Here is a 16605-nt window from a genome sequence, read left to right on the forward strand (position 1 = left end):
ACGTGCAGTATTATCTGTCCAGAATCGCTTTGCTGCATATATCTTTTCTCAAGGTTAACATTTTGAGCAGCTGATATGGCAGTCATAATAACTGACACACGAAGATTACAGAGTTACGCATTTGAATTTTTGGCACAACGGGCAGACATTGCAGAGAGCTCTTCTCGTGCCAGGATATTACTTTACATCGCTTTTATATTGTTACTATTTGGTCAAGTTCCACTCACGTTATTTCGTTGAAATCATCTTCGATAACTGTTTACGATGCTTCTGAAGAACATATATAGTCCCATTAAAAAAAGTTAGTGTCATAATTTGGGAGCTGTAAATAATTTTTTTTTTCGTACGTCGTAAAATTGCTCACATGTTCCACTATACCTTATCGAGGAAGAAAAAAGAAACTATACGAAGACACTTAGCCAACAAAGTCGCCGGATCCAATTGAGAACGTTCCAAGCATTGTGGGAAGGGCCTTCCAGCTATCATCGAGGTTTTGACGCTCTAACACTCTTGAGGTTGTAAGTAGGCTGTTTAGGTTCTTATATTGGTAACGCCGCCGCCACGTAGCGCTCTGATGAAAATCACTGGCTGTGCTGTGCAGTCTGTGGCTAGTTTGCATTGTTGTCTGCCATTGTAGTGTTGCACAGCGGCAGCTGGATGTGAACAGCGCGTAGCGTTGCGCAGTTGGAGGTGAGCCGCCAGCAGTGGTGGATGTGAGGACAGAGATGGCGGAGTTTTGAAATTTGCAATACTGGATATCATGAACTGCTGTATATATTATGACTTTTGATGACTATTAAGGTAAATACATTGTTTGTTCTCTATTAAAATCTTTCATTTGCTAACTATGCCTATCAGTAGTTAGTGCCTTCAGTAGTTTGAATTTTTTATTTAGCTGGCAGTAGTGGCGCTCGCCGTATTGCAGTAGTTCGAGTAACAAAGATTTTTGTGAGGTAAGTGATTTGTGAAAGGTATAGGTTAAAGTTAGTCAGGGCCATTGTTTTGTAGGGATTATTGAAAGTCAGATTGAGTTGCGCTAAAAAATATTGTGTGTCAGTTTAAGCACAGTCTTGTATAATTTGTTCTGAGGGGACGTTTCATATGTCGACCCTTAGCCTAGGATACCTCACTGGAACCTTCTGATTTTTTTCTTGTAGTTTGTGTAATTAGTGTAGCTATTGTTTATTTCCAGCGCGTAATTATAGAGAGAATTTCCTTTGTAGTTGCAGTCTTTCATTGTTGTACAGTAAAACGGGTGTGGCACGCATATAGATTTGCACCAAGTATTTCGCAGCTGCAATTAACTAGATATTATTTTCAGTGCTATGTTAATGTGTTCTCTTATTTTTGCTCTTCAAATTGTGCTTTTCTGTGTTGTCGTGTGAAATATTGTGACAATAATGGCGTGTGAAAAACGTAACACTAGGCTCCAAAGTAAACTGAGAAATGACAATGAAGACGAAAGCAGTGTGTTAGCGCCACCATGTAATGAAGTAACTAATACTCAAAGTAGTAATTTGGTAACTGTGCGTAGGGAAATGGAGCGGGCGTCAAATAATGGAGTAGGCAGTGAAACAGGTAGTAAACAGGGAAGCATTATCGATCGATCGGTCGGCAACAGCTCGCCTCAGGAATCGGGAATGACAGAACACAATATTGCAAATACTGTAGACTCAGGTTTTGGGTTCTCACCGTTTTCTCAAATGAGTTAAGACACATTTTCCGCTTGTCAAAATGTGAATGTTGCCGGTGCAAATTCACTGCCGAAAAGCACTGAGGAACATGTTTCAGACACCAGTGCATTGTTATTACAATTAATGCAACAAATGGGACAAAAGTTTCAAAGGTTAGACACAATGGAACAACACCAGAGACAAACACAGCAACAGTTAGACACAATGGAACAAAATCGTCAAAAGTTAGACACGATGGAAGAAAATCTTCAAAAGTTAGACACAATGGAACAAAATCTTCGGAAGTTAGACACCACACTTGAACAAACACGTGAAGATTTAACTACTGAGTTACATAACATTGAATCGAAATGTCAAAAAGTCTGTAATGACGTAAAAACACAAATTTGTGAGCATTTTCAGCCTATTTTTTCGCGGCATGAAGATGCATTACAGAATCACGAAGCAGCCATAAAAGGACTGCAAACCATTGTCCATGAAAATCATGAGACATTGTGGGCTAAAATTGACTCAGTTGCATCTACCGATTCGGTTACGCAACTTGCAAAATCTCAGGAAAACTTAAAGGACACAGTAGATTCGATTTCAACACAAATGGACACTCTGAAACTTGGTTCAGAAAAACACACTGAGGAAATGTGTTCACTATCGGAGAAAGTAGCTGAACTTTCGGATCAGGTCACTAACTTATCTACAAAGGTAGATGATGATCTGAATGACACAAGACCCGTAGCCTTCACTGACACAAGAGTATGAACAAATTAGAAAATTCAAACAAAATCAAATCAATACACAGTACAAAAGAGAAATCCGGGAAGTACAAGATCAGCTGATACAGGTAATACAAGAATTACGTATTTCAGAGGACACTCGCGCCCCAGTACGGTAAGAGCGACATAGAAATACGGAACAGCCACAAAATAATAACACAGGGCATTTCGGAAATTATGAAAGAAATTGGCAATGTGCACCGAATTTTGAGATGGAACCGCCGACACGATGTAACAATGACCGACATGCGACTCGCCGACATGATGATTTTGACTATAAGCTGTTCATTACCACACGTAAATTCAAAACGTTTAAGAATACTGGCAACGACATTCATCCACAAGCGTGGCTCCATCAATTCTTTCATTGTTTTCCTCCCAACTGGTCATTAGAGCACAGATTAGAATTTATATGTGGCTATTTAGAGAATGAACCAGCTGTAAGAATGCGATCGGTCATTCACGATTGTCACAGCGAAGGAGAATTTTATCATGCCTTCCTCTCAGCATATTGGTCTCAAGCTACACAAGACCGAGTAAAACATAGCATCATAATGATGAAACATTTCGAACAATCTTAATTTTCCAGTCTTGTGAAATATTTTGAAGACATGTTGCACAAGAATCAGTACCTGTCAAAACCATATGCCCCTCAGAGCTCATCCGCATTTGCTTAATCAAATTGCCTGAACATTTACGACATATTATTTTGGCAGGACGTTGCAAAGACAACATTGAAGCTTTTCAGGGACTCTTACAAGAATTAGAAATTGACACTGACAATCGCGGAACGCGAAAACAGGAACACAACAATTACATGTCACATCCGTCGCAATTCCGCGATGAAAGAAATAATAAGTGGACGTGACAAGGCTATTCTCACACCACAAATCGTGACCAAAACAGACACCACCCGTATGACAACCGTTGGCAGAGTAGTAATAATTACAGGGAAAGATCACCTCTCCGAGGTAATGACTATCACAGAGACAATCAGAGAAACAGACAATATGGGAACCAAAATAATTATTATCAAGGGAGACAGAATAACTTTAGATGCAATGGTCCAGCACGCAGTTACGACTCAGGGAGAAATTCTCCACCACGTGACCGACAAGAAAGAAACTATGGAATCTACCGACATGACGACAGACGATATGATCGTAACGACAGACCTGAACTGCATCAGAACTGGCGGGATTTAAACAGGGCAGGGCCCTCTCGTCACGGTGAATTTGTAGAAGTTAGGTCTCCAAATCCCAATAACGACGCGCGCCAACAAAGAGACAATAGGCAATGACTCACACCACTGGCAGCCACAAAACGTACTTATGAAACTGACGACGCAGCTGCTGTAGCTAGTGACTACGTAAAAATGGAAGACATTAGGGACATCTTACTCCAGGAACACGACTTAAAACTTAACAACATTGCATATTCTGTGATTCAAATTACTGTAAATGACGTAAAATTTACGGCAGTACTTGACTCTGGCAGTCCCATTTCAGTAATTAGTGAAACAGCTTTTAGCAAGTGCAACAAATCGAACGATTGCCCCACACTTCCGTTACGTAAGATTAAATTACAAGGTGCAATCTTTGGAAAAAGTGTAGATGTACGCCAACAAACCAACTTAGAATTCTTTTGTCAAAGCCACAGCTTCTCTATGAACTTTCTTATTGTTCCATTATTGTCGACGGAAATTATACTGTGAGTAGACTTTTTGAATGAATACAAAGCAGTCTTAAGCTTTCACGATGCTGAAATAAGTTTAGAGAAAGAAGGTAAGTCAGTAGCTTTGAAATTTGAAGATTGGCTCTCAAACCATGACGAAGAAATTAATCGGCTTTACCTCCTGTTAGACAACAGTTCGGAATTTTCGACGGAACTTGACACTAACAATCACTCTGCAAGTACTGACAGGGATGATATCGACGGCATATTTGAAACTAATGAGTTAATTCAGAATAAAATTCAAACAATTGAGAATTGTAATGACACTGACAGGCAGGACCTTTTTGAGATTTTACAAGCACAGTCTTGTATAATTTGTTCTAAGGGGACGTTTCATATGGCGACGATTGTGCACCTACACAGTCGCAGCAGATGGCTGCTGGCCATCTCTACAAGGACTACAGTGGGTCTGCATCTTTGATGACCCACCAATACCATTATTTCTACAAGGACTACAGTGGGTCTACACCTTTGATGACCCACCAGTGCCATTATTTCTACAAGGACTGCAGTGGGTCTGCACCTCTGGTGGACCACCAATACCGTAATCTCTACCAGGACTACAGTGGGTCTACTCTGTGATGACCTACCTACCAATATTCTTCAAAACTTCGACTGACTCTGCTGTGGGTTTGCTCTGTTGTGGCCCATTACCTGTCAGCATGTCAAGAGTCAGCACTGTCTTTCCATTGGAAGGACAACACTACTTCTTCAAGACTGCATGGAAATCCACTACTTCCGTGTGCATTGTCTTTTACTGCTCAGACTTTGAGAAAAGAAACGGCAGTTTTACTGTGATGAAAGAGCAGAACTGTCTTTATGGACTGTGAGAAACTTTTAGCTTTTGACCAATATTTTATCAATAAGTGTGTGCATTTGATATCTTTGTTATTGTAATTATGAAAAATTTTATCAAATCATTATTGGCCACTGCCCAAAACAATTTGTAAAATTTTTTGTGGGGAGCATGGGTGCTATGTAAGTAGGCTGTTTAGGTTCTTATATTGGTAACGGCGCCGCCACGTAGCGCTCTGATGAAAATCACTGGCTGTGCTGTGTGCAGTCTGTGGCTAGTTTGCATTGTTGTCTGCCATTGTAGTGTTGGGCAGCGGCAGCTGGATGTGAACAGCGCGTAGCGTTGCGCAGTTGGAGGTGAGCCGCCAGCAGTGGTGGATGTGAGGACAGAGATGGCGGAGTTTTGAAATTTGCAATACTGGATATTATGAACTGCTGTATATATTATGACTTTTGATGACTATTAAGGTAAATACATTGTTTGTTCTCTATTAAAATCTTTCATTTGCTAACTATGCCTATCAGTAGTTAGTGCCTTCAGTAGTTTGAATTTTTTATTTAGCTGGCAGTAGTGGCGCTCGCCGTATTGCAGTAGTTCGAGTAACAAAGATTTTTGTGAGGTAAGTGATTTGTGAAAGGTATAGGTTAATGTTAGTCAGGGCCATTGTTTTGTAGGGATTATTGAAAGTCAGATTGCGTTGCGCTAAAAAATATTGTGTGTCAGTTTAAGCACAGTCTTGTATAATTTGTTCTAAGGGGACGTTTCAAGGTCTACGACCTAAGGCACGAATAGGACAGAATTTGGCACGATATTCCTCTTGAGGACATCCAACAATTCTATCAATCAGTGTCAAGACGAGTAAGTTCTTGCGTAAGGGCCAGAGGTGAACCAACGTGTTATTGACTTGATCAATTTGTGAATCTCTTGTTCCTGAAAAAAATCATCCAATTTTTCCGAAATTGTAATAATTTGTTTGTCTGTACATGAATATCACATATACTGATTTCCGACCCATTTGGATAACTCCCTTCATGGTTCGTGTCTCTTTTTTCTTTCTTAGAATATATTTTGAGTGCCCTTTCTAAGCGAACATCGCTCTGTGTCTAACTCTACGGGATAGTATTATCCAGTTATGGTTTCAGCTGGGTGTGGCATACCTGAAAAAATTTTCGAACCCTTTTCCTCACCAAACTTTAGCCCTTGTTTCGGCCAGAGGCAGTGTTACACTCTGTTAGTGTGCTGTCTCCTGAGGGACACTAATTTTTTTTGTCCAGTCTAATCTGAGCAATCAAGGAGGGCACATTCTTTCTTGTTACACAGAGTAGGCTTAAAATGGAAACTGGTCCGCAACGGTGATGGTAGGAACGACACGACGGCAATGTCCTTAGCGCTTGTACTAAAATTCTAGGAGGCAAGTGTGGATAAAAGTGGCAAAATAATAAAACTTTAACTATAAATAAAATATTAAAGCCTCCTAACATACACATACACAAATAAATCCAAAAATCATCCTTTCTTCCAGATCTAAAGCTTATATTAAAAGGGGAAAGTTTAGTGGAAATATTGAAATAGTAGACCAGTTGAGTATGGCTGGCTGGTCTCTGATGTCACTAAAATTTTAAACTGGAGTAGCACACACTACTCAAAATTATATAAATTCGTCTCCCCATCAATGAAAATTGATGGCCGATTCCCACCTACATTTGATTCTACGCTCTTATCACAGTTAAAATGTGATGTATACTCATTCACATATTGGGGGGGGGGGGGGGGGGAGGGCAACGGAGGGACGAAGAGGGAGGGAGGATCCTTTCGCCTCCGGCCGGGGTGGCCGAGCAGTTCTAGGCGCTATAGTCTGGAACCGCGCGACCGCTACAGTCGCAGGTTCGAATCCTGCCTCGGGCATAGATGTGTGTGATGTACTTAGGTTAGTTAGGTTTAAGTAGTTCTAAGTTATAGGCGACTGATGACCTAAGAAGTTAAGTATGTTTGTGTATGAGAAATCGGTTGTAAACTTTCCTCATGTCAGCACGTTGTAGGTGTCGCCACCGGCGCCAACCTTGTGTGAAAGCTCTGAAAAGCTAATCATTTGCATATCACAGCATCTTCGTCCTGTTGATTAAATTTCGCGTCTGTAGCACTTCATCTTCGTGGTGTAGCAATTTTAATGGCCAGTAATGTACATAATGGCCGTATGAGTGCAGGTTGTCGACACATCGTTGACGACATATGGAAGTTTGGGCTGGCCGTGAAGCGTACTCGGATACGCTAATGTACGCAGAACGCTCTCGATAATCGGGGAATCCGGGTTCGGGTCCTGGTCCGGCAGAAAGTTTCACTGTTGTCATTCCATTATACAGATGATGGCTGTCCATATTCGCAACTGTGTAACACAACAGGCTCTTTATCCGTACAAAGTAACTAGTGCCGTCGACATGGGATTAGTTTACTATTAATTATTTATTTATTTTCCTTCAGCCAAGGATAATCTTATAATGATATAGGAATTGCCACGGGGATGCAGTACAAATCAATACTGCAAAATATCCATACGCACGCAACAGAAACATACTATTTGGTGTAAGTAGGCTCTCTAGGTTTTTATGTTGGTAACGCCACGAAGCGCTCTGTATGAAAATCACTGACTGTGCTGTGTGCAGTCTGTGGCTGGTTTGCATTGTTGGAATATTTGCTATTGCAGTGTAGGGCAGTTGGATGTGAACTGCGTATAGCGTTGCGCAGTTGGAGGTGAGCCGCCAGCAGTGGAGGATGTGGAGGGAGAGATGGCGGAGTTTTCAGAGCGGTTGATCTGGACGTGTGTCCATCAGAGAGAGTAAATTTATAAGACTGGATGTCATGAACGGATATATATATTATGACTTTTGAACACTATTAAGGTAAATACATTGTTTGTTCTCTATCAAAATCTTTCATTTGCTAACTATGCCTATCAGTAGTTAGTGACTTCAGTAGTTGGAATCTTTTATTTAGCTGGCAGTATTGGCGCTCGCTGTACTGCAGTAGTTCGAGTAACGAAGATTTTTGTGAGGTAAGTGATTCATGAAAGGTATAGGTTATTGTTAGTCAGGGCCATTCTTTTGTAGGGATTTTTGAAAGTCAGATTGCGTTGCGCTAAAAATATTGAGTGTCAGTTTAATGTTGATCAGAATAAGTAAATAGAGTAATGTCTGAGTACGTTCAGTTTTGCTCAGCTGTTTGAAAATCAAATAACGTAGAGGTTTGTCAGCACAGTAATTCATTAATTTTTCTAAGGGGGCGTTTCACCATGTGTGAGCACATGCTGCTCTCCACATGTTGGCCGTCCCTAGGCACGTGGAGCCAGGCCAGCTACTATCCGAGCCACTGCCTTGCTGCAGCATTTTAAACATTCCCACCACCAATTAACTAATTAATCTACGTTTGCAGCACTTACTACTGTGCTGCTTCCTACCCTACACAGAGCTGCACTATTTTCGTTGTGATCCGACCGAAGGCGAGATTCCTTCCAGCGACGAGGCGATCCACATCCACAGGTGGCCGGCCAGCACTCAGTCCATCCTTATTTCCCCTGTGTTTTGTATTTTATACGTTTCAGTTTTGAGTCTTTATCTGAAGTACCACTATTACATTACTCTGGAAGTTCTGTCTACTGTTTCTTTGAATATCACAAACTGTTCGCTATTCTCTATTATCTCTTTTATATTATTTGTTATCAACATATTCTTTCCTCACCTATCTCCTTGGTGAGGGAGGCACATTGAAATATTATGTGTTCTGTGGTGCCTGACTGAGCACCACAGTCGCTCATATCTGACTCCTTTCTTCCTATCCAATGTAAATATTCCAGATATGGCCCCTCGCCAGTGAGGAAGTGCACAAGTCCCTGGCTTGGTTCAAAATATTTTAACTTTAATCCTTCCCTTATGTTCGGGAAGACTGTATACATCCTTCTTGCGGTGTGGTAGTTTTTCCAGTTTGATTGCCAAATGCTCAGTACTTCCTCTCTTATTTCTCTTTTCTCTTACAGTGACACAAATCTGTTAGTTCAAGGACTTCGAGCCAGATGCCCTGTAGCGTGTATTCCATTGACCCAAAACACCACCATTTGCGACTTAAGTGGTGGCGAGCGAGAGCTCACGGGGGGGGGGGGGGGGGCAGGATGGAGGGATGGAGGTCCGTTGTGCTTCCTGATGAAAGCTGGGGTTCTCCATCGGTGCCAGTGATGGCCGTGTGTTGGTTAGAAGGAAGCGATTTGAGGACCTACAACCAACCTGTCTGCATGCTAGATACCTACACTTACACTTGGAGTTATGGCCTGAGGTACTATAACGTATGACAGCAGAAACAGTCTCCCACTCACCATGAGGACAAATTTGTACGTCAAACTGGTGATTCGACCTGTTCTGCTACCATTCATGAACAGAATTCTAGGGGTGTTTTCGAACAGGATAACGCTCGACCACATTGCGCTATGGTGATGCAACGTGCTCTATAGAGTGTCGATATGTTGTCTTAGCCTGCTCGATCACCAGATCTGTCTCAGATCGAGTACATATGGGACATCATCGGACGACAACTCCAGCGTCATCCACAAAAGAGCATTAACCGTGTCCGTATTGACCGACCAGGTGCAACAGGCATGCATCTCGCTCCCACGAATTGACACCCGGCACCCGTACAACACAATACATGCACATTCGCATGCTTTCATTCAATTTTCTGACAAAAGCTTAATTTGCACCTGTGCTATTGCAATATTAATCACTTAAATGTTACCTGTTGTTGTTTTTGTGGTCTTCAGTCCTGAGACTGATTTGATGCAGCTCTCCATGCTACTCTATCCTGTGCAAGCTTCTTCATCTCCCAGTACCTACTGCAGCCTACATCCTTCTGAATCTGCTTACTGTACTCATCTCTTGGTCTCCCTCTACGATTTTTACCCTCCAAACTGCCCTCCAGTACTAAATTGGCGATCCCTTGATGCCTCAGAACATGTCCTACCAACCGATCCCTTCTTCTAGTCAATTTCTGCCACAAACTCCTCTTCTCCCCAATCCTATTCAATACCTCCTCATTAGTTATGTGATCTACCCATCGAATCTTCAGCATTCTTCTGTAGCACCACATTTCGAAAGCTTCTATTCTCTTCTTGTCCAAACTATTTATCGTCCACGTTTTACTTCCATACATGGCTACACTCCACACAAATACTTTCAAAAACGACTTCCTGACACTTAAATCTACACTCGATGTTAACAAATTTCTCTTCTTCAGAAACGCTTTCCTTGCCATTGCCAGTCTACATTTTATATCCTCTCTACTTCGACCATTATCACGTTTTACTTCCATACATGGCTACACTCCACACAAATACTTTCAAAAACGACTTCCTGACACTTAAATCTATACTCGATGTTAACAAATTTCTCTTCTTCAGAAACGCTTTCCTTGCCATTGCCAGTCTACATTTTATATCCTCTCTACTTCGACCATTATCACGTTTTACTTCCATACATGGCTACACTCCACACAAATACTTTCAAAAACGACTTCCTGACACTTAAATCTACACTCGATGTTAACAAATTTCTCTTCTTCAGAAACGCTTTCCTTGCCATTGCCAGTCTACATTTTATATCCTCTCTACTTCGACCTTTTATCAGTTATTTTGCTCCCTAAATAGCAAAACTTCCATACTACTTTAAGTGTCTCATTTCCTAATCTAATTCCCTCAGTATCACCCGACTTAATTCGACTACATTCCCTTATCCTCGCTTTGCTTTTGTTGATGTTCATCTTATACCCTCCTTTAAAGACACTGTCCATTCCGTTCAACTGCTCTTCCAAGTCCTTTGCTGTCTCTGACAGAATTACGATGTCATCGGCGAACCTCAAAGTTTTTATTTCTTCTCCATGGATTTTAATACCTACTCCGAATTTTTCTTTTGTTTCCTTCACTGCTTGCTCAATATACAGATTGAATAACATCGGGGAGAGGCTACAACCCTGTCGCACTCCCTTCCCAACCACTGCTTCCCTTTCATGTCCCTCGACTCTTATAACTGCCATCTGCTTTCTGTACAAATTGTAAATAGCCTTTCGCTCCCTGTATTTTACCCCTGCCACCTTCAGAATTTGAAAGAGAGTATTCCAGTCAACATTGTCAAAAGCTTTCTCTAAGTCTACAAATGCTAGAAACGTAGGTTTGCCGTTCCTTAATCTTTCTTCTAAGATAAGTCGTAGGCTCAGTATTGCCTCACGTGTTCCAACATTTCCACGGAATCCAAACTGATCTTCCCAGAGGTCGGCTTCCACCAGTATTTCCATTCGTCTGTAAAGAATTCGCGTTAGTATTTTGCAGCTGTGACTTATTAAGCTGATAGTTCGGTAATTTTCACATCTTTCAACACCTGCTTTCTTTGGGATTGGAATTATTATATTCTTCTTGACGTTTGAGGGTATTTCGCCTGTCTCATTCATCTTGCTGACCAGATGGTAGAGTTTTGTCAGGACTGGCTCTCCCAAGGCTGTCAGTAGTTCTAATGGAATGTTTTCTACTCCCTGGGCCTTGTTTGGACTTAGGTCTTTCAGTGCTCTGTCAAACTCTTCACGCAGTATCATATCTCCCATTTCATCTTCATGTTCATCCTCTTCCATTTCCATAATATTGTCCTCAAGAACATCGCCCCTGTATAGACCCTCTATATACTCCTTCCACCTTTCTGCTTTCCCTTCTTTGCTTAGAACTGGGTTTCCATCTGAGCACTTGATATTCATGCAACTGGTTCTCTTTTCTGGAAAGGTCTCTTTAATTTTCCTGTAGGCAGTATCTATCTTACCCCTAGTGAGATAAGCCTCTACATCCTTACATTTGTCCTCTAGCCATCCCTGCTTAGCCATTTTGCACTTCCTGTCGATCTCATTTTTGAGACGTTTGTATTCCCTTTTGCCTGCTTCATTTACTGCGTTTTTATATTTTCTCCTTTCATCAATTAAATTCAATATTTCTTCTGTTACCCAAGGATTTTTACTAGCCCTCTCCTTTTTACCTACTTGATCCTCTGCTGCCTTCACTACTTCATCCCTCAAAGCTACCCATTCTTCTTCTACTGTATTTCTTTCCCCCATTCCTGTCAATTGTTCCCTTATGCTCTCCTTGAAACTTTGTACAACCTCTGATTCTTTCAGTTTATCCAGGTCCCATCTCCTTAATTTCCCACGTTTTGCAGTTTCTTCAGTTTTAATCTACAGTTCATAACCAATAGATTGTGGTCAGAGTCCACATCTGCCCCTGGAAATGTCTTACAATTTAAAAGCTGGTTCCTAAATCTCTGTCTTAGCATTATATAATGTATCTGAAACCTTGTAGTATCTCCAGGGTTCTTCCATGTATACAACCTTCTTTCACGATTCTTGAACCAAGTGTTAGCTATGATTAAGTTATTCTCTGTGCAAAATTCTGCCAGGCGGCTTCCTCTTTCATTTCTTAGCCCCAATCCATATTCAGCTACTACGTTTCCTTCACTCCCTTTTCCTACTACCGAATTCCAGTCACCCATGACTATTAAATTTTCGTCTCCCTTCACTATCTGAATAATCTCTTTTATTTCATCATACATTTCTTCAATTACTTCGTCATCTGCAGAGCTAGTTGGCATATAAACGTGTACTACTGTAGTAGGCGTGGGCTTCGTGTCTATCTTGGCCACAATAATGCGTTCACTATGCTGTTTGTAGTAGCTTACCCGCATTCCTATTTTCCTATTCATTATTAAACCTACTCCTGCATTACCCCTATTTGATTTTGTGTTTGTAACCCTGTAGTCACCTGACCAGAAGTCTTGTTCCTCCTGCCACCGAACTTCACTAATTCCCACTATATCTAACTTTAACATATCCATTTCCCTTAGAACGCCAGTTTTCTTTCTCCTGTTAACGACGTCCTCTTGAGTAGTCCCCGCTCGGAGATCCGAATGGAGGACTATTTTACCTCCGGAATATTTTGCCCAAGAGGATGCCATCATCATTTAATCATACAGTGAAGCTGTATGCATGTTACCTAGACAAATGTATTCCCGAAATATCGTTTGTCTACATTAATAATTTTTGGGGTACTCGAAACTTTTCCCGTCAGAGTATACTGTGGAGCCCCTGCACGCCCCCAACACGGCGATCAGGCGGCCGTACGTGTTTAGCAGAGGCGGGCGCATCTGCCGGGCGGTATCTGACATGCGGTGGCGCGGCAGGCGGCGCCACCGGAGGCGTCGCTGACAGCGTGGCGGCCGCGATAAGCCGGACGGGGCAGCCGGCTATGCAGGCCGTAATCTGCGCGGCCGGCAGCGGCGGCGGCGCGCGACCCGAGGAAGTGGCCTTGTCAGATGGCCGCCGCGATACTGTCGAGGTGCGCCTCAATGGCGCCGCCGGAAATGGAGTGCGGCCCGGCCGGCGCGGCGCGCCTTATCTGGGAGGAGCTGCTCCGGAAGACCGCGACGGGCGCGGCGGCGGCAGCGGCCATCTCCTCGCCGGAGGACGCGCCGGCCATTGTGCGTCCCGGCCGGCCACGGGCGCGCGGCTTCTATCTGCCGCGGCCGGCCGACGTACCCTTCCGCAGGTTCACGTGGCAAGCGCGGCCCAAGGAGCTACCTGACACCCTGGCAGGGTCGCCAAATGGCTGCGACGCTCGTGACGACGACGCAAGCAGTACGGTTCCTGCTGACGGAGAACATTCGAAATCTACACCTGCATCTCTTCTAAGGGTCCCACCTTTTGATGTGTGGTCGAGTGTATTTCTTGTACTACACTACTGGCCATTAAAATTGCTACACCACGAAGATGACGTGCTACAGACGCGAAATTTAACCGACAGGAAGAAGATGCTGTGATATGCAAATGATTAGCTTTCTACAGCATTCACACAAGGGTGGCGCCGGTGGCGACACCTAAACGTGCTGACATGAGGAAAGTTTCCAACCGATTTCTCATACACAAACAGCAGTTAACCTGCGTTGCCTGGTGAAACGTTGTTATGATGCCTCGTGTAAGGAGGAGAAATGCGTACCATCACGTTTCCGACTTTGATAAAGGTCGGATTGTAGCCTGTCGCGATTGCGGTTTATCGTATCGCGACATTGTTGCTCGCGTTGGTCGAGATCCAATGACTGTTAGCAGAATGTGGAATCGGTGGGTTCAGGAGGATAATACGGAACGCCGTGCTGGATCCCATCGGCCTCGTATCACTAGCAGTCGAGATGACAGGCATCTTATCCGCATGACTGTAACGGATCGTGCAGCCACGTCTCGATCGCTGAATCAACAGATGAGGACGTTTGCAAAACAACAACCATCTGCACGAACAGTTCGACGACGTTTGCAGCAGGATGGACTATCAGCTCGGAGACCACGGCTGCGGTTACCCTTGACGTTGCATCACGGACAGGATCGCCTGCGATGGTGTACTCGACGACGAACCTGGGTGCACGAATGGCAAAACGTCATTTTTTCGGATGAATCCAGGTTCTGTTTACAGCATCGTGATGGTCGCATCCGTGTTTGGAGACATCGCGGTGAACGCACATTGGAAGCGTGTATTCGTCATCGCCATACTGGTGTATCACCCGGCGTGATGGTATGGGGTGCAATTGGTTACACGTCTCGGTCACCTCTTGTTCGCATTGACGGCACTTTGAACAGTGGACGTTACATTTCAGATGTGTTACGACCGGTGGCTCTCCCTTCATTCGATCCCTACGAAACCCTACATTTCAGCAGGATAATGGAGGACTGCATGTTGCAGGTCCTGTACGGTCCTTTCTGGATACAGAAAATGTTCGACTGCTGCCCTGGCCAGCACATTCTCCAGACCTCTCACCAATTGAAAGCGTCTGGTGAATGGTGATCGAGCAATTGGCTCGTCACAATATGCCAGTCACTACTCTTGATGAACTGTGGTATCGTGTTGAAGCTCCATGGGCAACTGTACCTGTACACGCCATCCAAGCTCTGTTTGACTCAATGCCCAGGCGTATCAAGGCCGTTATTACGGCCAGAGGTGGTCGTTGTGGGTACTGATTTCTCAGGATCTATGCACCCAAATTGCGTGAAAATGTAATCACATGCAGCTCTAGTATAATATATTTGTCCAATGAATACCCGTTTATCATCTTCATTTCTTCCTGTTGTAGGAGTTTTAATTGCTAATAGTGTACTAACCCCCCCCCCCCTTCCACAGCAACCTGACAGGATCGCCAAATGGCTGTGACTCTGATGACCACAAAGCATACAGTTCGGTTCCTACTGATGGAAACAATATAAAAGTACATCTTATATCTGTCCTATAAAACTCACTGTCTGGTGTGTGGTATAGGGTATTTAAGGAACCAGTATTCCTCACTCCTACCTTGCACCGCTCGCGAATGGTACATCGGAAGAATGATTTTCAGAAAACCCGAGTAGGGGGTCCAACTTTGGTAAAGCAGGCCAGGGTCGACTGAAGCTGATGCTTCCGAAAGTGGAATGTCCATATGTCATCATTTCGCTAAAAATGCAAAAGTGATGACATCAGAAAGAGGTAAAAAAGTGAAAGTAATGACGGATGGGCATATATTAGGACATTTACGGAATTACTCTACACAACATAACACTGCAAGAAATCTATGTTTTTCGTAGTTTTATTACAAGTTTACATCCTCTGATGGTGCCTGTATGAGTTTTTGTAACATTTTAAAAAGACTGAAACATCTGATAATGATCATGCAGATCTAAATCGATCATAAAATAAAAGAGTTTTACAAAAAAACCTTTTAAAATAAATAAATTTTAAACACTGGATCGATGTTTATTTCACTACGATTGTATCTTGTTTCATCATACTAAGCAGGGTCCCCAAATGGCTGTGACCCTGATAGTGAGCCGGCCGCGGTGGCCGATTGGTTCTAGGCGCTTCAGTCCGGAACCGCGCGACTGCTACGGTCGCAGGTTCGAATCCTGCCTCGGGCATGGATGTGTGTGATATCCTTAGGTTAGTTAGGTTTACGTAGTTCTAAGTTCTAGGGGACTGATGAACTCAGATGTTAAGTCCCATAGTGTTCAGAGCCATTTGAACAATTTTGCACCCTGATAGTGAACATGACACAACCAGTTCCATACTTGATTCTAAACGAACTTCAGCACTCCAGTATCCACATTTCGTGTGTGGTGGTGCAAGGTACTTCCGACACCTCTTCTTTTTATATGCATATAATTCCGCAGCTGGCGGCCGACCAGACGCATTGCCATCCTCAGCCAAAAGTGTCATCTGGATGCCGTAGGTTGGCTGTTGTCAGCTTTTATTACTTGGATCCGCTACTTCTCTCTCAGTTGACATCACGACACTGTGTGGATTCCATTCCAGTAGTCCCGCCAAGGAAACAAGGAAAATCCGTTTCACTACCAAGACTCGAAACCGGATCCCCTGAATGCAGTCTGACACACTGGTCACTAACCTACGGAGTTGCACTGTTAGGACGTGGGCAGAGCTTTAAATACCTAGGAAGCAGAACAGAAAGAGACATTTTGTAAGGAAAGGAGAGTATTCTGCATCAACATGGACAAAGAATTAAGAAAAATAGTATTT

The 16605-nt window shown here is 43.1% G+C and overlaps 1 protein-coding gene across 1 annotated transcript in view; it reads left to right on the forward strand.

The window, feature by feature from the left end:
• Positions 1-13641, forward strand: part of LOC126159898 (uncharacterized) — a 72761-nt gene extending 59120 nt beyond the window's left edge. Inside the window, exon 2 of the mRNA XM_049916707.1 lies at positions 13241-13641. Within this exon, the coding sequence (XP_049772664.1) occupies positions 13241-13641 (401 nt within the window). The remainder of the gene's footprint in view (positions 1-13240) is intronic.
• Positions 13642-16605: the final 2964 nt, after the last annotated feature.

This window comes from Schistocerca cancellata, chromosome 2 (genome assembly GCF_023864275.1).
Source record: "Schistocerca cancellata isolate TAMUIC-IGC-003103 chromosome 2, iqSchCanc2.1, whole genome shotgun sequence".
Classification (NCBI taxonomy): domain Eukaryota; kingdom Metazoa; phylum Arthropoda; class Insecta; order Orthoptera; family Acrididae; genus Schistocerca; species Schistocerca cancellata.